Source organism: Trifolium pratense, linkage group LG4 (assembly GCF_020283565.1).
Source record: "Trifolium pratense cultivar HEN17-A07 linkage group LG4, ARS_RC_1.1, whole genome shotgun sequence".
Classification (NCBI taxonomy): domain Eukaryota; kingdom Viridiplantae; phylum Streptophyta; class Magnoliopsida; order Fabales; family Fabaceae; genus Trifolium; species Trifolium pratense.
The window spans coordinates 4,653,772-4,675,492 of NC_060062.1; the positions used below are offsets into that span (position 1 = coordinate 4,653,772).

The 21,721-nt window shown below is 32.1% G+C and overlaps 1 protein-coding gene and 1 long non-coding RNA gene across 18 annotated transcripts; both read left to right on the top strand.

Moving 5' to 3' along the window:
* Positions 1-8,248: 8,248 nt before the first annotated feature.
* On the top strand, positions 8,249-8,922 carry LOC123921499 (ethylene-responsive transcription factor ERF084-like). The gene has a single exon (XM_045974076.1). The coding sequence runs from the start codon at positions 8,280-8,282 to the stop codon at positions 8,907-8,909; it is 630 nt and encodes a 209-aa protein (XP_045830032.1). The 5' UTR covers positions 8,249-8,279; the 3' UTR covers positions 8,910-8,922.
* A 3,771-nt stretch (positions 8,923-12,693) lies between these two features.
* On the top strand, positions 12,694-16,682 carry LOC123921500. 17 transcript variants are annotated; one of them, XR_006814097.1, is made up of 8 exons: positions 12,797-13,421; positions 13,524-13,576; positions 13,968-14,671; positions 14,772-14,803; positions 15,232-15,328; positions 15,965-16,045; positions 16,125-16,266; positions 16,374-16,682. It is a non-coding gene; the product is annotated as an uncharacterized LOC123921500 (long non-coding RNA). The 17 variants fall into 17 exon arrangements; XR_006814089.1 differs by having other exon boundaries at positions 12,694-13,421; positions 14,772-15,328; XR_006814093.1 differs by having other exon boundaries at positions 12,783-13,421; positions 13,968-14,649; positions 14,772-15,328.
* The last annotated feature ends 5,039 nt before the right edge of the window (positions 16,683-21,721 follow it).

Here is a 21,721-nt window from a genome sequence, read left to right on the forward strand (position 1 = left end):
GAGAATTGGGGTTGATATTGATGAATGTGCATTTTGTAAGAAGAAAGGTCATTGGAAAGCACAATGCTCAAAATTGTTGAAAACAAGTAGAATGAATTGTATGACTTCAGCATCCAATTTTGATGCTGCTCCTTCTACAGTTGGTTTTGGTATTGGTCAGGTATACCCACACGAGACTACTTCACGAGTGTTTGACCTTGCTGAGCAGTTCCAAAAGTTTCTTGCCACTCAGCCGCATGCTACGTCTGTCTCATCTATTGAAGGTTTGACCCCCTCTAACTTGTCTTCTTCCGTATGGATCCTTGATTCTGGAGCATCGCATCACATGTCATATGATCGCAAGTCTTTTTTGTCTTTAAATTCTTCATCATCCATGTCAGTAATGACTGCTGATGGCACTCCTATGCCAGTAGCAGGAATTGGGTCAGTGTCCACGCCTAATTTATTTCTCTCAAATGTTTATTATATTCCTAATCTCACTTTGAGTCTTGCTTCTGTTAGTCAATTATGTGATTCTGGTTATTCGGTTATGTTTTCTTCCACTCATTGTCATGTGCAGGATCCACAATCTGGGAGGTTGATTGGGACAGGTCGTAGACAGGGGGGACTTTATGTTCTGGACGAGCTGAAAGTACCAGACACAGCAGCCTCAACTTCTACATCAACTATTGATTTATCATCTTTTCGTTTGAATTTATCATCTTCTAACTTTTATTTGTGGCATTCTCGTCTTGGTCATGTTTCAGCATCTAGATTAAAATATTTGGTATCTACTGGAGCCTTAGGTAAATTGCAAGTTAATGATATTTCAGATTGTTGTGGCTGTAAACTTGCTAAATTTTCTGCTTTGCCTTTTAACAAAAGTGTTTCTTTGTCTAAAGCACCTTTTGACTTAGTTCATTCTGATGTGTGGGGTCCATCACCGATTCTTACCAAAGGCGGGTCAAAATATTATGTTTCTTTTATTGATGATTATACTCGTTATTGTTGGGTTTATCTTATGAAAAATCGTTCCGAGTTTTTTGAAATTTATCATATGTTTCGTGCTATGGTTAAAACCCAACATAATGCTATTATAAAGTGTTTCCGTTGTGATTTAGGTGGTGAATATACTTCTAATAAATTCTCTGATTTACTTGCTTATGACGGTACTATTCACCAGACTTCTTGTACCGATACTCCTCAACAAAATGGCGTTGCTGAAAGAAAACATCGTCATATTGTTGAAACTGCCCGTTCCCTTTTGTTGTCTGCTTCAGTTCCAAGTGAGTTTTGGGGGGAAGCAATTCGTACAGCTGTTCATGTTATTAATCGAATTCCATCATCAGTTACCTCAGGTTTGTCTCCCTTTGAAAAATTGTATGGTTCTACTCCTGATTATGCTTCTTTGAAAGTCTTTGGTTCTACTTGTTTTGTTCTTCGTCCACAAATAGAGCGTAATAAATTGTCTCCTCGATCTACAATATGTGTTTTCCTTGGTTATGGGGATGGTCAAAAGGGTTATCGTTGTTATGATCCTTCGAGTAAAAAATTGTATGTTTCTCGTCATGTTGTGTTTCTTGAGCACATACCATTTTTCTCTCTTTCGTCTGATTCACATACTCCTAGCAGGTCTGACCTAATTAATATTGATCCTTTTGGCATTGATAATGATATTTCCAGTGATTGTAATTTTGAGAACTGCAGGGATGATACTAGTGCTACTCCAGATACATATGTCCCTTCTGTCCCAACAACTACTCAACAACCTCCTGTGACTGTGGTTCCTACTGCACCTCCTCCACCTCCTCCTCCTCGTTATCCTTCCCGTGACCGTAAGTCTACTCAATTGCCTGATTTTGTTTATTCAACTTATTCTACTTCTTTTGCTTCTTTCCTAACCTCTATTCACAGTTTGTCTGAGCCATCTTCCTATAAAGAAGCTGTTCTTGATCCTCTTTGGCAGAAGGCTATGGAAGAGGAACTTGCTGCTTTGCACAAGACAAATACTTGGGACATAGTACCTCTTCCACCAGGAAAACGTGCTATTGGGGCTCGTTGGGTATACAAGATTAAAACCAAGTCTGATGGGTCAGTTGAGCGCTACAAAGCTCGTCTTGTGGCTAAGGGATTCTCTCAACAATATGGTATGGATTATGAAGAAACATTTGCTCCTGTGGCCAAGATGACTACAATTCGTACTCTTATTGCTGTTGCATCTGTTCGTCAGTGGCCTATTTCTCAGATGGATGTTAAAAATGCTTTTTTAAATGGTGATCTTCTGGAGGAAGTCTATATGGTACCTCCATCGGGTGTTTCTCATAATCCAGGGGAAGTGTGTAAGTTGAAGAAAGCGTTATATGGTCTGAAACAAGCTCCACGAGCTTGGTTCGAGAAATTCTCTGCGGTGATTATATCTCTTGGATTCTGCTCTAGTGATCATGACTCTGCTTTATTTGTTAAGACAACTTCTCATGGTCGTATTATACTCTCTTTATATGTTGATGATATGATTATTACAGGTGATGATGTTAATGGAATTGATGAGTTGAAATTACAGTTAGCAAAAAGATTTGAGATGAAGGATTTGGGCCCTCTTCGCTACTTCTTGGGAATTGAAGTTGCCTACTCTCCTAGGGGTTATCTTTTATCCCAATCCAAATACATTGCCAACATTCTTGAGCAGGCTCGTCTCTCTGATACTCGAGTAGTAGATAGTCCGCTAGAGCTGAATGTCAAATATGTTTCATCTGATGGTGTTCCTTTACCAGATCCCACTTTGTATCGTACTTTGGTTGGAAGCTTGGTGTACCTCACTATTACTAGACCTGATATTGCTTATGCAGTGCATGTTGTTAGTCAGTTTGTTGTTTCTCCCACTACTGTACATTGGGCAGCTGTGCTTCGTATTCTTCGTTATCTTCGGGAAACTCAGTTTCAAAGTCTTTTGTTTCCATCATCTTCTTCTTTAGAGTTACGTGCTTACTCTGATGCTGATTGGGCTGGTGACCCTACTGATCGTAAGTCTACCACAGGGTTTTGTATCTTTCTTGGAGATTCTCTCATCTCTTGGAAGAGTAAAAAACAAGACATTGTTTCTCGCTCTTCTACTGAAGCTGAATATCGTGCTATGGCATCGACAACTACTGAAATAGTTTGGTTGCGTTGGTTACTTTCTGATATGGGTGTTCCTCTTTCTGAACCAACTCCTATGTATTGTGATAACAAGAGTGCCATTCAAATTGCTCACAACACGGTATTTCATGAACGTACCAAGCACATTGAAATTGATTGTCATTTCACACGTCATCATCTTCAGCATGGCACCATTACTTTGCCGTTTATTTCATCCTCCTTGCAGATTGCTGATTTGTTCACAAAGACACATTCTATTAAACGTTTTCGTTTCTTGATTGACAAACTCTCGATGCTCTCTGCTAATGCATCGCGAGTTTGAGGGGAAATGTTAGATAGTAGTTATTATATTATTATGTAAGGGTAGTTTAGTCTTTTCTAATCTCTAGTTTATATACTATATTGTAACTCTTGTTTCATTAGCCTTGCTTATTATCATATTGAAACCCTAAGAGAAAGGGTGTTCTCTAATTTAGTCTTCTCCATGGTCACATCTATTTTGCGTATGTTCATCTATGTTAACACTAGTAGTACTATGCAATGCAATCATCTTTGTATATAAGGAGAAGTGATAATGGTATAGAGTTTTCTAAGTATATGGTTATAGATCCGCTTTTTGGGGTTATGTTGATATTTTAAGTGTGAGTTAAGTTTTACATTGTATAGAATAATTGATGTTAAATATTTTATAAGTGAGATGACACATGAATCTAATTCGTTAAGGTTTTGGGTTGAGATGCGTACAACTTACTTATGTACTAGTTTGTAGTTGTTCAAGGCTCAATGTTATGATATTCGAACCCGTTCATAACCTAACAACGGTCTTAGAGTCGATGAGTCCAACATCCACTACCTTGGCCAATGTAATTGAAAATCAATTATATAATCATGTTGTATCCCAAAATTTATCAATGAGACAGCAAAATAAGTAAAGTATGTTGGGTCGACCCTTTTAATCCACCATTTTTGGTGAGATGTGTTGACATTTTTAATCCGCAAAAATAGTGGGTTCCGCCCTGTCTAACCATATAAAAAGAGACGGCGACAGGCTGGGGCAGGTTGTGCCGTCAGGTCTACCCAATTTTTATTTTTTTAAAAAAATCTCGGTCCATTATACATGAATCTTCTATTTTTAGCCCATATTAAAAAAATAAAATCAATTAACATAATCTACAATTTAGGGTTTACTTAAAATAATGCAAATATATGAAAATAAACTAGTACACATCATTTGTAACATTATTCGTGACGGAAGTCTTCAGGAGAATAAGCATTATCGTTTGATTTTCTTTTATTTTTATAAATCATAGATGTTTGAAGTTTTGAACGATAATTTTATTTTTTGGCCACCATATTGGTTTAAATTTTGATTTCCTTGAATGATTTTTAATTTTTTTTTTTATTTTAAAAATTGTATTATATATTTACAAATTTACTGTTTTTTTTTAAAAAAACTTTGTTGGTGGGGCACTCCCGCCAGCCCACAATCTGCCATGAAAAAGTGTAGAGTGAGATTTTCAACCGATCCCGCTCCGTCTCTTCTTAAACGGATTAGTAACGAAATAAGACGGGACGCATTGGACCGTTTTTTCATCCCCAGTTGAACCATCGGTCTACATATAGAACATATGTATCAGGATCACACAAAATTTTAGCAAAATGTTATAAAATGATCAAACTTTTCATACATCTAGACGCATTCCAAATTTATAATTTAATGAAATATAAAGGTAAAGTGAAAATTGAAAAAAAATTAAATTATGTCATAAACTAAATCATCAAGTGTCAACCTTGACAACTGACAAACATCATGGCTAATTTATTAACGGGTAAAAACTAAAGAGACCTTTTCTTCTTGCTTATTACGGAGTAATATTGATGTTTAGCATTGTCAAATGTCAAGTAATCCTTTATTATTATCAGCAGCATTATGCGCACTGATTTACGGGTCTGCCATCAGGTGCTTCCCCTACGGTTATTTCCATGTACCTAATTCACAGTAGCTATAAGTATTTTCAAGTTCAAACATCATGATATTTCTGTCGAATTCTATGCGAAGGGAAAGAGTTTTTATGTAGAAACTCCTTTTTTTATTACCGATATATTCTTTTGTTCCAGACTTGTTATATTCTTTAGTCAATTGAATCTCTTGAATTGTTGTTCCTATTGAAATGAATCAAAATTAATAAGGAGTTGGTCAATGATGCTCGAACATGTACTTGTTTTGAGTGCCTATTTATTTTCTATTGGTATCTATGGATTGATCACGAGCCGAAATATGGTTAGAGCCCTTATGTGTCTTGAACTTATACTGAATGCAGTTAATATAAATCTCGTAACTTTTTCTGATTTTTTTGATAATCGCCAATTAAAAGGAAATCTTTTTTCAATTTTTGTTGTGGTTTAATAACTAAAAATCCACACCTTAAAAATTTTCAAGTTCAAATATCCTGATATTTTATCCTAAGCGTGTGTTTGGTTCTGCGGCGGAGAGAATTGATTTTGGCAGAATTGATTCTGTAAAATTGATTCTGGCCAAAATTGATTTTAAGCTGAAGTGGTTTATGTTTGGATATATTCATGAAAAAGTGAGTTGAACAAAAAATTTGAGTGTAAAAATCAATTCTAGAATCAGAAGCTACGATTTCTAGCTTCAAGTAGAATCAATTCTGAAGGCAGAATCAATTCTACTTTTGAGAAACCAAACAAATCAGAATCAATTCTACACGTCCAGAATCAATTCTGGATGCTCCAGAATTGAAACCAAACATACACTAATTCCTTTTAATAGTTTATAGTTTAGTGACTAAGGCATTGTTTGGTAAGTTCAATAAGGTAGCTTATAGTTTATTGAACTAACTTTTAAACTTGTTTTAAAAAATGTGAAGTATTTGGTAACGAGCTTCTCTAACTAGCTTATAACATTTTTTGAGATGCTATTTCAAGTAGCGTATGAGCTTATAGCTTTTTCATTTTATTCTATATTTACCCTCATTAATTTTATTTATTTATTTTTAAAATATTATAATAACTACCCACTAACGCCTCCTTCAAAAAAAAAAATACCCACTAACGCTTACAAAAAAAAAACTACCCATTAACCATGTATTTTTATGTCATTTTGTACTTACAACAATTAAATTTGTCAAACACTTTAATTTTATTCTACTATAGCTTTTCAGCTATAAGCTACCAGCCATCAGCTATAAGCTAGCTTATCAGCTATCAACTAGCTTATAACTTATTTTTACCAAACAAAACCTAAAAATTCACATATTAAAATAAATAAGTGAAAATTTACAAACTTTTAATTCAAACAAATCTCAAATTCAATCTCCAAATAAAACGATCTTAACAATTAAGTTAAGCTCAAGGAAACTCACGACTATATCTATTAACTCATAATTATGGCTCTGTTTGGTAATGTCAGATTTTGAGCTTATAGCTTATAAGTTTATACGAAAATATTCATTTTTTAGATACATTCAAAATTTGATGTATCTAAACAATAATATAGACCATATACATCAAACTTTCAATGTAGTATCTAAAAGGTGAATTTCTTCTTATAATTAGGACCGGAACGAATATAAGCTAAAAACTAATTTATATGTTATTCGTTATAAATTCATCCGTTATACAATAACTTATCAACTATTATCTATTAACCGAACAAAAAGATTTGTACTATCATCTAATCACTCATGTCTCATGCATATTGCAATGCAATGGCGCAATATCAGTCAAACAATCTTTTCCTTGACGATATCCTGACGCTTCCCTTCACTTCATTGCATCGCATCAATTTATCAATTAATATTCATTACAACTAGAAGTGCTTTTTCAAATTCACTGTTTGCTCATACCAACAAAACAAAACAAACCTTCTTCATTTCCACTGTTGATTTCTCTTCTTTCCATCTTATTGCAAAAATTTATAACATATTGGGAAATACAGTACACTACGCAAGCAAGAGTTGAATGAAACAAAGGTGAGAGTAACCCTGTCACTACAGTACGTACAAAGAGAGCCTGCAGCCTAGAAAAGACAAACATGTAAATATGAGGGATTACGGTCTTATCGACATTGACAGCAAAATCTAATTTCTCACATAAAATACTCCACCACCTCAATTACAGTACTACTCAACACAAAATCTACTACTCCTATATTTTTTCATTTTAGAAAAAAAAAATTAAAACAATTACAAGTACTACTTGCTAGTTGCTACGTACTGTATATTCTGACTCAAGAAAATAAGTACTACTACTACTACTTGTAGAGGACAAATAGTACCGCTACTTGCTGCTGCTACTACTGGTGCATATATTTTGAGAAAGTCTCAAAATGAACACAATCATTTGAATATACAATATACATATATTAAAATGTAAAATAAAAAAATTAATCTATTTCTAAATTAAATTAAATAATCTACTCGATATTGTAAATATAAAAAATAATTTGATCAACAAAAATCAATATATACTTAGTATAACATTAAACTATATATTAGATTTAAGATTTGAACTAAATGTCACTAAATAAATCAATTTTTAATTTGTTAACTAAATTGTATTTTATATTTGTGACCGTAATGTATTTTTGAGGCGCTTATAATATATACATAATAAAATATGATATTAATATGTGCCATAAGAGGGCACATCTCAAGGTTTGAAAAAATAGTTAAATTAATATTTAAATTCTTTATAATTTAAATGCATATTTTAAATGTATATTTACGAGATAAAATAATAAGAGTACATAAAAGGCACATGTTAGTAATATTTTCCTTTAAATAAAAATTTCATATGCTAACCTACAATGAATTAATGTAAGTGCTAAGAGCGTTGAACCCTTAAATATATTTGTACCTCACATATTTCCTAATAGAGATTACCACAATAAAAACTTTGTATCAATGTGGTAACAAAAAAAATTACACATGCTCTTCATTTTTTTATTATTATAAACTTTTTTTATTAAAATTAAAATGGTAAGAGTCCATTTTTAACACCCAAATATTTTCCATATAATATTATTAGGCTTTTTCTTTGTACTGAAATCGGTGTATATATACCAACACCTTTTGTCATTAGGGACAGCAATAGCATTGAGTTAAAGAGCAAAAATACACATAACACAACAAAAGTACACAACCATGATGAACATTGAAAACTTCTCACACGACCCTACACCAACAACCACCACCACCACCTTAAACATTCCGAAACACAACCCACTTCAACAAACATCTCTCGAAGGAATCGCTGCTATTGTAGGAGAACAAATCCTCTACGGACCCCACAACACCAAAACGACACAACCAACTTGCGTTTCACACCTCAAAACCAAAACAGAACAAAAAAAAAACTACAGAGGAGTTAGAAAACGACCATGGGGAAGATGGTCAGCTGAAATACGCGACAGAGTCGGTCGTTGTCGTCATTGGTTAGGAACATTTGATACTGCTGAAGAGGCGGCGCGTGCTTATGACGCGGCAGCTAGGCGATTGAGAGGTTCTAAAGCAAGAACTAATTTTAAGATACCTTTTGTTTTGCCTCTACCGTTATCGTCGAACTCCAACCACTCAAACGAGTCTTGTTCGAGTTCGAATGGTAACGGTAAGAAAAAACTTGTGCGTAATAGTGTTAAGAAGTGTTGTGTTGTTAATTCTGTGGGAGAATTGTTTAGTGGTGTGCCTGAAGTTAGAAGAGAAAGAGATTATGGTAATAATAATGGGAGTGTTGGATTTGGTGGTGGTAGAAACAGTGCTGGAATGGTGGTGTAGGTTGAATTGCAATAGTGTGTGTGATATTAGGAACTTCTTCTTTCTCTTTTCTTTTTAATTTTTTGTTTTGTTTTAAGGAAATGGGGTTATTTTGGTAATTAACATGGGTATTAGTTAATGTGATGTTTATATATGTACTTGAATGAATGGAAGGACTTGTATTGTTATGAAAAAAAAGTGAATAGGCTAAGTGATTAATCAACTTCAAGATAAATCTTTTAAAAGAACTAAATTAAAATCTTGACTTTTTTTTGGTTACAAAATTAAAATCTTGACTGAAACAATATTTGAAATTTCCACATTTTTCTTGTTTATTTGCGACAATGATAAAATAAAATAAAAGAAAGTTCTTTTCATAGATACTAAATTGACTATAGCAACATTATCTTTGTCATTATCAAGTCAGATTCTCATCCCAACTGTTTGTTTTCCTTGAACATGTTCAAGGTGACCGGAAACGGCCTAACAATTGTGACATTTTGGGTTTGAATTCGAGTCATGATATTTGGCCTAACAATTTCGACATTTTTACCACTTTAGCTAGGACTTATGAGACTGTGTGGTAGGGTTTTAAATTTTAATTTAATGTTAATGAAATTTTAACATGTACAATTAAGACATTGAACTAAAATAATTAACTAGTTCTTTTTAGAACAAATCGTTAATTCAAGTTCTATTTTTAATAAAAAAATTCTTAATCGGATTTTATTTACTTCATGCCAAAGCTTGGATTCGGACCATTTTTCCTAAGAATCGGAAGATATTCTTGATTTAAGCCCGCATTGATCTTGTTTTATCATAACTCATTTTTTAGCGTGACTCATACAAAAAAAGAGTATCCAATCATCTAACTAGTACTAGTAATTTAGTTTTCTCTTAAAATATATAGGGCGTGTATGTATGAATGTGGATTGTGTGCTAAGAAACAAATTCATAATTCTATGAAATCTACTCGGATGTTTATTTTTTTCGGTAGAACTTAGATGTATTTTATTAGAGGTTCTCAATTACTTTTTACTTTTAGAGATATCCAAAGCATCCTTTTTGACAATACATAAAACTTGTATTTTATTGTGCGCATTCTAAGTCACTAAGTTTGGTCTAGTGGTGAGGGGTTTGGATATCATGTTTTAGATACAGGTTAGATTTCCAGCTCATTGTAAACCAAAAAATAAAAAATAAACTGTGCATACTAAAAGTTACTCATTCAATTTTATATAAAAAATTTACTTTTTAAATTCATTAATGTAATATTAGATTCATAGTAATTTAGATAAAACAATTTTATAATAAATTTAATTTTTTTTATATATATAAAATCGGAGGAAGTACTATCTTTTATTTGATTTAAGAATCTATCTAAAAAGTTTCCTACATACCGTACTAATTAAAAATTCATTATTTCCGTTCCTGTGAGCTTAACTCAGTTGATAGAGACATCACACTATATGTGCAGAGTCTGGGTTCGAACCTGAGACACTTCACTTGTTTACTTTTAGGGTTCGTTTGATCTGATAAAAAATAAGGGACCGGACAGGACAACTCTAGTTGTACTGTGTTTGATTGTAAAACTGTTTCAATATTTGGACAAACTAGGAGACAATGGACAGGACAAAAACAGAAATTTTTGTCCCTGACTAAACCACATCACAACTTGTTGTCCGCAGTACAAGTTGTCTAAAATACCAAAATACCATTTTATTAATCAAATATCGTATAAGACAAGAAAATGTTCAATATCCCAAAAGTTTGTTCTGTGTTGTTTTGTCATGTGTTGTACTATTCTGTCTTTTATTGTTCTCTCCAGTACTTACCCTTTAACAAATCAAACACACCTTGGTCATCAAATATCAATCATCAATCATTACGCACCTTGTTTGGTTGGAAGAAGTTTTGAAATATTAATTGTTTTTATAATTTATTATTTCATAATTTTAAGATTTGATTTTGTGATAAATTAAAATGTTTTAAATTTGAATTTGAACTCCGCCAATGTCTATTAAATATTGCGGAAAAAAAAATCTTTTTTGCGAAAACGAAAACTACTGCGCACATGACATGCAATTTGACTCACCATTACCTCTCTTTTTTCCGCCAAATACTTAACTTATAGTCAACCAAACACGTTGAATTCTTGATTTTCTGAATAGGATGATAATGGGTAGGGTATTAGTAGGGTATTATAGTACCTACCCCATATTCGCAGTTTGAAAAAATACTTGCACCCATCTTCATACCCGCGTGGGTAATAACCTTTGTACCCGTACCCGTTACCCGTAATTTTACTAAAAATAAATCGTTCAATTATAAAATATTATATCGTTTTAATATAATTAATTTTTTTAAAAGATTTTAGTGTTGACTCATTAAAATTATAAACAAAATTTTTACTACCCTCATTTTAAAGTTCATTTCTTTGTTGATATATTCATATGATGTTTGTATTATGTTATAAATAAACTTTTTTATTAAAAATGTGTAATAGTTTAATAGTGTTGTATTTTTTAAAATTGATATAGACATGTAATTATATAATAATATATATAAAATAAATAAATATATATTATGCGGGTATGAGGCGGGGTGGGTACTAAGATATCCGTATCCGCACTCATAACCGTTCATTTTTGCGGGTAATTACCCATACCCATGCATGTACCAAAAATGCGGGTTTTTACCCTACCCGTTATGTGTATTTTTTGCGGGTATCCGCTGGGTATGAGTCAAATTTCCATCCCTATTCCTGTAGTAAATAGCAGTGCTATAAATATTAATATTTTTGTAAGTGTCCTTTTGAAAACATGTTTTCACTTTAATTTTTATTTTTTTTAAACAAAAGATCTATTATTTCATATTTTTCTAATACATATTGGATGAGAGATCTTGGTTGAGATTTCTAAAATGTGACTTTATAAAAGAAAATATATAAATCTGCTAAAATTTGTCACTAGTGAAGATATTGTACAACACTTGATTTCATCATACTGTAGTACTATAATTTTCTTTTAATTTGTCGCATATAAAATTGTACAACAATACAATACTCTATTCCTGGATTTGCATTTGGCAGAGGCAGTGGCAGTTGCATTCAGTATGAGAAAAACTTCCCATTAGTCAGAGTTCAAAGGAGAGACGAAGGCACGAAGCTACTGCCTACTGCAATGCAACGACTTTAATTTATTACTCTTTATATTTTCTCAAGCGATACTTTATTTGGGTCTCATGTATAAATAACTTTTTATTTTTAAATTATTCAATTATTAATATATTTAATTTATATTATGGATGAATTATATTAATAATTGAATCAATCTAAAAAATAACAATTTATATTTTATATGAGACCGAAAATAGTATATCAAGACACCCGTCAACATATATATTTATATTTATTGTGCTGATAAAATTTGTTTTTTTGTTAGTTTATTTTATTTTTTCTCTATATCAAGACTGATAATTATAAAATAGTATGTATATTTTTATAGTTTGTCAAATACAATGTTAACTTTTAAATATGTTCATACAATATTTTTCTAATTTATAGGGTGTACCAACCCTTCCATTTTATCTTATTATACTAAAGGCAAGGCAGTTTTGCCAACCCTAAATCAATGGAAATCTGAAGCCCTAATCTTCACCCAATTGTGCTTTGCCACTTTTCTCTGTCATCCAATAAGATTTTGACACACCTAGGTTACAAGGCTGTCTTGGAAGCCCTAAATCTTTGCTTATTAGAAACCCTAATCCTTGCCCAATTAGCCTTTGACATCTATCTCCATCCTCTAGGTTTGCATTCATTCAAATAATTTTTTGCCAGATGTTTCATGTGGACCTCTCCTATAATTGCTGGTTTATGCAAACAACAGGTATTGTTGGTTTATGCAAACAACTGGTATTGCTGATTTATGCAAACAACTGGCACAAGTGGTTTATGGAAACAATTGTGGTTTTATGATTGATTTCCCAATTTTTCTCATTTGTGAAGTTTTTTTTCTCTCTCTTCCCCCTCTCTCTCTCGTACGCTCTGCTCTTTCTCACCTTCCTCTCACACTTTCATCTCTCTTTCTCTCTGCACTCTCCATCTCATCCTTCACCATAACATCCACACAACAACCTCCACCACCATCTATGAAATTGAGGCAATGAAATGATGAAATCAGTAAACAATTTTGAATTTTTATGAAAAAATGTTGAAAATTGATGGATTAGGGTTTGGTTGATTTAGGGATCAAGACCAAGGCAGCGATAGTGCCAACCTTGCATGCAAGAAGCGAAGGAGAAAAGAAGAGCGCTCGCCGTTGTTGAAGGTGAAAGGGAGCGCATGAAATCGAAGAGGAAAAGGGTTTCTACCATTCACGAAGAAGATGAAGATCTGAGGGAAATTGGGAAGAAAGAGTTTGGGAAGAAAAGAAAGGGAGGAAAGGGAAATATGGCCGAGTGAGAAAATATTTGCCGGCGGGAGAGAAGTTCCGGCGAAGAGGAGGAGTTCCGGCCGAGAGAGTTCTTGTGGCGGTTTGTGGTCTCTTTCTCTCTTATCATTCTTCGATTTTACTTCCTCTATTTCAATTACTTTTTTTTTTTTTGTTTTTTAACTTTGTTTGTTGATTTTTGTAGTAGGGTTGGGCATTAAGGTTGCAATCAAGTCGGTATTTATGATCGCACCGCCGGTAAGAATATAGGTTTCAATTGCATAAATTAAATACTCATAATTGACCTTGTGATTGTCAATTGTGAATATTCTGGATTTTTAATTTGGTATAAGTAGTTGGCTTTGATAGATTGTTGTTTCACCTTTCACCTCTCAAAACTAGGGTTATCAAATATAGAATTGAATAAAGCATAGGCATTCTTTCTGTTTGTGGAAAAACATTAGGTTTTTAGTTGCCAATTTTCTTTGCTTGAGCCAATTTTCTTATGACTGGCAAATTCAGGATTTTCCAGCTGTAACAAATCAGAAGCATATTTTTTCAAGAATATAGGTTTAAATTGGGTCTGCTTTTTATGATTTGGTAGTCACAGTTATTAATTGACATCATTGGTTTGTATTCATATAAACAGATGGGAATAAGCACAGTTGATTCTTCAGTTGCTGGTCTTGGTGGCTGTCCATATGCTAAGGGGGCTTCGGGAAATGTAGCTACCGAAGATGTTGTGTACATGCTTAATGGTCTTGGTGTGAAAACCAACGTCGATATTGAAAAGCTCATGTCAGCCGGCGACTTCATCGGCAAGCATTTGGGGCGCCCCTCTGGCTCAAAGACCGCCATTGCCCTTAGCCGAGTCACTGCTGATTCTTCTAAGATATGATTATATATATAGTACCATATAAATATATTTCCAGGTGCTTCAACCAATGACAGATCATTCTATATGTTTCATGTGTCATTTTTTTGTTGCATAATTATAGAACAAGAATAAATTTTCCACTCACATTGATGAGTTAGGAAGCAGCAATGCATATAATATGTCAATAGCAAATGCAAGGTTCTCATTTGAGTGAAATCTTGCAATTTTTATACAGCCATCATGCATGCCATTCATTTGTGTATAATGATGTATAGTTAGATATGGTTATACACGGATGACTCATTTTTAACTCTAAATTGATTATATCTTATAATTTTAATTTCATCTCTGTCATAGATGTTATTGGTCATGTCGTTTAAAAAAATCATATGAAAGAAACTGAGAAAAATGGCAAGATAAGTAAGGTCATGGATGCCACCCTTGAAGATTTGCAGTAAGTTTGTTTATCTAACCCGGTTAGTGCACTTTATTCAATCATTTTTTGTAGTGTACTTATATGGTTCTTTTTACATTGGGGTTTTGACAATTTCTGATTTTTGTAGTTTTTGTGTGTAGGTTTTGATATGTGATTTCTTGAATCCATCATGGTAAGTGCGATAACATTAATACTCTTTTATATCCATTTATGCATATCAAAACTATTTTAGGATTCACTGTTGAAGAGAGAATTATGAGTAATTAATTCTCTGATTCTGTTAAGTGATATATTTCAAGTGCATGCAAATTTTAGAATTTTTAGAAGCAATGAAGTGTTACAACTATTATTATTTAACTTCCCTATAATAGATTACATGGTCTATATTGATATCATTTGAGGTAAGGCTTTTATATGTCATGTTTCAGCTCTATTATGTTTCCTATTTGCCTCTTTGACCTGTCAGCACTTAATGTCATGTATATTATGCTCTATTATCTTATGTTTGCTTATAACATGTTTGTTATTGTTATAACCATAACTATCACTAATTAGGTGCATACCAAATAATTATTGATTTGTTTCTATGTAAGTTTAAAGTAGCACATGCAGGGAAGATATGAGATTATGAAAAAAATACATGCCTAAAGTTGGTTCTCTTGGGCTTTACATGATGTTCAGGACATACACTTCACAGGTGAGTTGTACGAAAACTTATGAGCTGATTATCAACAAAGCCTTCCTAATTTAAACATTATGATCCTTAATTCCATGTGTTAACGATGAAAGTTAAAAGTGGTTTTTCCATGATGTAGCTATTGGGGGTTTGTTTTGTTGGTTTGGGAGATTAGGGATATTCCAATTAGAAACACACTAATTACAACACACTAATTAAGCAACTAAACCCCTTCTTAATTTTTTTTTGTAAGCAACTTTTTATTCCTTTTTTACTTGTGCATATAAATTTGGAACTCATGTTGGCGAATCATAATTGCTACTTTTTAGGGGAGGAGGGATAGGTATGTATGGTTACTACTATTTTATAGGGATGACTACATCATCATTGATACTTTTTAGGAAGTCTTGAGCATCCAATCCTATATTTTTGAATAACTCCTTCACTAATACACACATATTTTCTCATTGATCAAATACATCACTCTTCTAATTTTCTTTTCTATTCATCTCCTCTTAAATAAATAAAGGGTTAGAAGAAGATAATTTTGAGATGTTGAGTGTTGAAGTAATTGACTTTTTCTTAACGGAAAATTGATTGGTATTTGATTATATTTTATCTTCTTATGGTTTTTTTTTTTTTGCACTTGAATTGCAGAGTATTATAGTATGGGGAAATATTGGTGGTGTTTGATATAGGTTACCTGGTTATGCCTTTTTTCCTTTTGAAATGCTAGAGGTAAAAAGATTCTAACTTCTGCATTAATTTTCTCTGATTATGTCTCTTTGTGATATTTCAATTAATTGAATTTCTTTAGTTTTGTTTGGTCGGTGGAATGAGATTTTTATTGAGCATGGCTTAAGTGGTGGGGATTGAAACATAGATGAAAAACTTCTATATACACCATGCATGTTCTCATTTAAACTAATGAGGTGAAAAGTACAAGCAATACTAATGAGGTAAATTTTTTGTCACATAGCAGCAACGTGGTTCTATTTGTAACATTTGAACATCAATTTGGTTATCTTTTTATTTCAGGTATGATGAATTTCCAAATTTTATGCAGGGAACTTTAGATTGTAGGATATGATAGAAGATTATCAATTTGGTTTTGGGCCTTCGATCTATATGCGACATGACTTCCTAAAGAGCGAGGGACCTGGAGTTTGAAGTTATCAACCAAATTAATGGAAAAAAGGAGCTGTGATTATTTTTGAATTATTGTTTAGAGGAAGAGAGAAATAGATTGAGTCTATGTATTGATGTTTTTCTTTAAAGTATATCCTAATGTACTCTTGCATCCTTATTGTGCATTGAAACTTTTTTTTCTTCATATTGTCATGATAATGATAATTTATGTGGTTGTTTTTGTAAATTGAATTTGGCTTCATATGATATAATGAGATTGGCCTAGAAAAGTCTTATACATTGAAGGTTGATGAGAGGAAATGAAGGTAGAAATAATTCTCATATGTTGAAGAATACTATTTTGGAACTTGCTATCATGTCCTTCACAAAATTCTTGTATCATCACTAAAATTTCTCCTACCTATATTTTGAATAGCACTCCTATGTCCCATACCACTTCTATCTATTCTCAAATCTCAAATAGTAGTAATCTTTCTATAAATGTCATGGGTCATAGAAAGTTCCATTATAAAATTCGGTATGATGATTCACTTGAAGTGTGCATATGGTCTGCATTTATGTTTGCAATGATCAATTATGTTTAACCCACTTAACTAAGATTAAATTATATGATGCCTTTAATTTAAAACATCTTATATTTGCAATGATATATTATGCTTAATCCACTTAATTGACAGCATCCATGATTGAAATAAATTTGGTGTTTCGCCAAATGAACCAATTTGTTTAATTTTTATATGCTTATGACTAACTTCATTTGACTCATAGCATCCATGATTGACAACAACCATGATTGTTATGTATATGACGTTCTTTCAAACCCGTGCATCGCACGGGGCGGTGACTAGTTTAAGGCAAAAGATGATGCGAAGAAAAGTTGCCTGCTGCGGTATCTATCTATAATTCTATATCATATCATATATTAATAAAAATAAAAAGTATATAAAAAAGTGGGGGAGATAAATCAAAACCCTTATGAAAAGGAAAATATAAAAATAGAAGAATGGGTTAAAAGAACGAGGAACAATTTTCCCACATATAACTAGTCCGGCGAACAGTTGAAAGCACATACCTTAAACCCGTTGTTAATCTCAACTTGTTCTTCCTTTCCTCTTGGGACCGACAACCGAAATTGTTGATTGTGTTTTCAACTGAATTAATAATCTCTTCAATCTAAGTCATCTTAGCCGAACCACTCGGGAAAACGATTCATAGCTTGTTGGGACGCAGAGCACTTGGAAGTCCTAAAACATGCATATCATGATAGTTCAACTAAAGTTTGACAAACCATATTCCAACACCACTACCGACCTATCTTGATTTTTCAAAGGAATTGAGTGTGATACCATTTCCTCTTCCTCATACAATTCTTCACAAAGAACTTCATTCTCAAGGTTCATGAATCGTGACATCAATTCCACAATAAGGGAAGCCACGCCACTCTAAGACGAGGTATCTTGAATATAAACAGGAACTGCTTCAACTTTATAAAAGGAATATCTTCTCCATGGGTCATCTCCCACAAACATATAAGTCGCAGTCTCATTAGATTTATTATATATAATCAACAAAAGGATTCATTTCTACAACCATATTACTATCGATCTACAACAATTTTTAAAATTCAACCTAAAACGGCTTCTTAACATTTGAAACAATAATCTTAACAATAGGACACACTTTGAGTCTGTCCATAGTTGTTAAACTTGGAGTAGCTTTAAGAGGAATCTTATACTTACTGTTCATGTACCGCATGGATACACCATTATCTCATAAGATTTATTTCCTTTAATTAATCTAGAAGAACCAAGATTGACTACATTTGGTAATTAATTTGATGAATTTACTTAGTCAACATATGTGTAGTTGTTGGATTAAGATCGAACAATTTAGATTTTAAATTTGAAAATTAAAATTTGCTTTGAAATTTAGACTACACAATCCTGATTCAACAGTTACATATATGCTGACTATATAAACGCGTCAAATTTTTGTTTGTACCAAAATCCTTCAACACTCGAAAGACTACATTTTTTATTTTACGAGGGATCCGATCAAAGAGCATGATCATTCTCCAAATTACAATCTAAATTTAGGAGACTTTCAATACAAGTATACAACAACTGTTAAACGAGATGGAAAACAAATAAAAGGAAATTTCTCTTTGGGCCCAATAATCTCAGGGCTTTACTACTGTACAAGCCCAACTAACTTTTCTCTCATACACTCTTCTCTTGTGATATACTGTAGTAACTTTTTTTCTTATCATACATCTTTCCATAAGTTTATTTCCATGACACTTTTTTTACTCAAATTATTATTACCTTTGGGAGCTTAAATATTGAACTATTTATATATTATGAAATACTTCCATAATATAATGAGAACGTATTTTCAAAGTTAATATCTACAAGGTATTTAAGAAAAAATGTTAAGTATATTCAATTAATATTTACTATTTTGAGATCCTTAATACGATCCTTAAAAAAATAATTTTAACGATTGGGATGTTAATTTCTGAAACACTTATACTTTATGTTATAATAAAACATGTTATTCATCCTACGAGAAGAGAGAAACGCTTAAATTTGTTTTAATGTGTGTAAAATTACACATGAGAAAATTTGAATTGAGTAACTAAATCAAGACCTTTTATAAGTATCGACAGACTACTAGTTAACTATTAATAACCAACAAACAATGAATTGGTTCAAGTGGTAAAATTTTTGGTCTTTTTAAGTATGTTGTTAGGAGTTCGAATTTTGACTCATGCGTGTGGAGAAAATTCAGTTGGGATGGAAGAACTCACCTTAACGTAAATCAGGTATTCTCTACGGGCAACTGGAGAGACTAATCTCTCGAACCTTTTTGAATTCCAATAGATAACAAACTCCCCAAAATTTTTAACATTACTGCATACTCAAATTATATATAAATTGAACTACGGACTTTGGCTAAACTAAAAATGACTCGCGTCATTTTTTCTAAGCAAATTTGTGTATTTATGTGAGGGTATTGTCACTCACTTATTACTAAAATCAACATTTATATATGGGCCAGCATTAACTCCAATGTGTGTTTTTTTTTAATAAAAAATAAAATAAAAAGTCAAAATATGATCCAAGAAGCACATAGGTATTTTTAACCGTGTTATGGACAAATTATATACTTACTTCCTCCTTGAAACACATAGGTTAGTGTTTCTGACCGTCTGCTTAAAAATAAATGACCGTAATTAAATTTTATATAAAATTAAGTGAATTTTTTGATACACATATTATATGAATACAGGGCCGGTCCCGACAATTTGGAGGCCCGGCTTCAAATATATAAGAATAGAAGCCTTAATAAAAAAAATGCAAAAAATTTAGAAAGAATAATTTTTATTTAAATTGTAAATAACATTAATGACATAAAAAATTGTCATCCTTATAACTAACATACAAAATATTCATATTTTAATTAATCACAACAAAATATTTTTAACTACGTAAGCGCAACACTTAACTTCTATAGCAGTTTTTGAAGTAAATTCATCGAAACAAATCTTCATATTGTATTTTTTTTGTTCACTTTATGTTTTTTCCGGAAGCTTAACCATTTTAGTTGGGCCTTTGAAATTATGTTTTAACAAAGACAGGTTAAAAAAAATATTGAGTTCTTATTTTATTTTTGTGAATCAATTTTTTTTCTTCATATTTTTGCATAAATCTACTACCATATAAATTTTTGTTGAGGCCCCAATAAAATTGAGGCCCGGCTACGTAGCACACCCTACACATGCTAGTAGCCGGCCCTGTATGAATATATACCAAACATTTATTAATAGATAATTCTGATTGGTTTACGAATAGCATTAACTAAATTAGTTTAATAAATCAAAACCATCCAACCTATTTTGTGCGGTTGAGATCATCTATGAAAAAGTTATAATAACTAATAGTCTATTCATGTCTCATTTTTGGTTGTTGCACGTTGCAGATAAAATTAATTGATGACACTAACGTATGTGAAGGACAAATATAGTGATACTGATACCCCACATAAAATGAAAAATATTGATTTTACCACAAACAGAAATCGAAAGATCCAAATTAAATTGCTGATTCAAACCCCACTTCCACATTTTTTGTCAAAAAAAGCCAAGGTCTTTTGTTATAATTTTTTTGTAAATAAATTCAATAAAGTTGTTTAGTTGAAATTATTATTGTTCCTAATCCTTTGTTGGCTTATGCACCTGTCCATTTCATTTAGCTGTACCATATAATAATTATATTGAAATAATTTTGTGAAATAGCTTACACATCCAACTTATAAAAATATAAAAAAGCACGTGTAAATAGCATGTGAGGTAGGCCAATATGTAGTGCTTTGGACTAATTATAATCTTTTGATTGATATTGTAAAGTAAAATTTGAAGATGTCTTTATAAAAAATAAAATAAAAAATTAGAAGATGTCACATTCGAATTAATCTCACATCAACATCATATAATTATTTTTTTATATTTTATCATCATATAATTGTTAATGACTATTTTATTGGGCAACATGAGTTCCGGCCAACTAAAGATGCATTTTATTCGATATAATAGAAGAGATACATCTAGGTGGATAATAGTGATGAATACTAGGGTTAGACTAAAATAAAAGCGCCATAACAAGATTGTGAGCGAACATAAGCTATGTTATAATTAATTAACATTAGAAATGAGAAAAGAACTACAAGTTGCGAGTAAAGTACCAATCTCATTTACATACAAATAGTCATTATGCAAAATCATTAGACAAAGCGAGCTCGAGAGCATGCTTTCATTACAGTAGCTTCACATTCAATAACAATGACTACAAAGAAAAATATCATAATATGTGAACAAATGAACTCAAGCTATCACGAAAGTATATATCTATACCGAATTTCCCTTTATGTCACGAAAATAGCTTCATCAACATTATACTTCAGCCAATTTACAAACCAAAGATAAGACCACCAAAATAATGCATCAAAAACCATAATAGTTTACTTGATAAAAACGTCTCATGTTCTACTATTTTTAAAACTAAAAGCAATGATGCTCAAATTAACAATTTTTTAGATGAACCACTATTGGTACGGTCACAACTTTCAACCTAAATCATTGAGTTTTGTTGGAAAAAAAAACAAATTATGACTTGCTCTGGCTTGCTTTGAAATTTTGACACTTTCTAAGTTGTCTCGATATTGGTCCGCCTAACAATTTTACTTATACTTGAAATTCTTGATATT

What these genes read in the sequence shown, in the direction of transcription:
- LOC123921499 (XM_045974076.1), top strand. Translation starts at nt 8,280, where the DNA reads ATGATGAACATTGAAAACTTCTCACACGACCCTACACCAACAACCACC.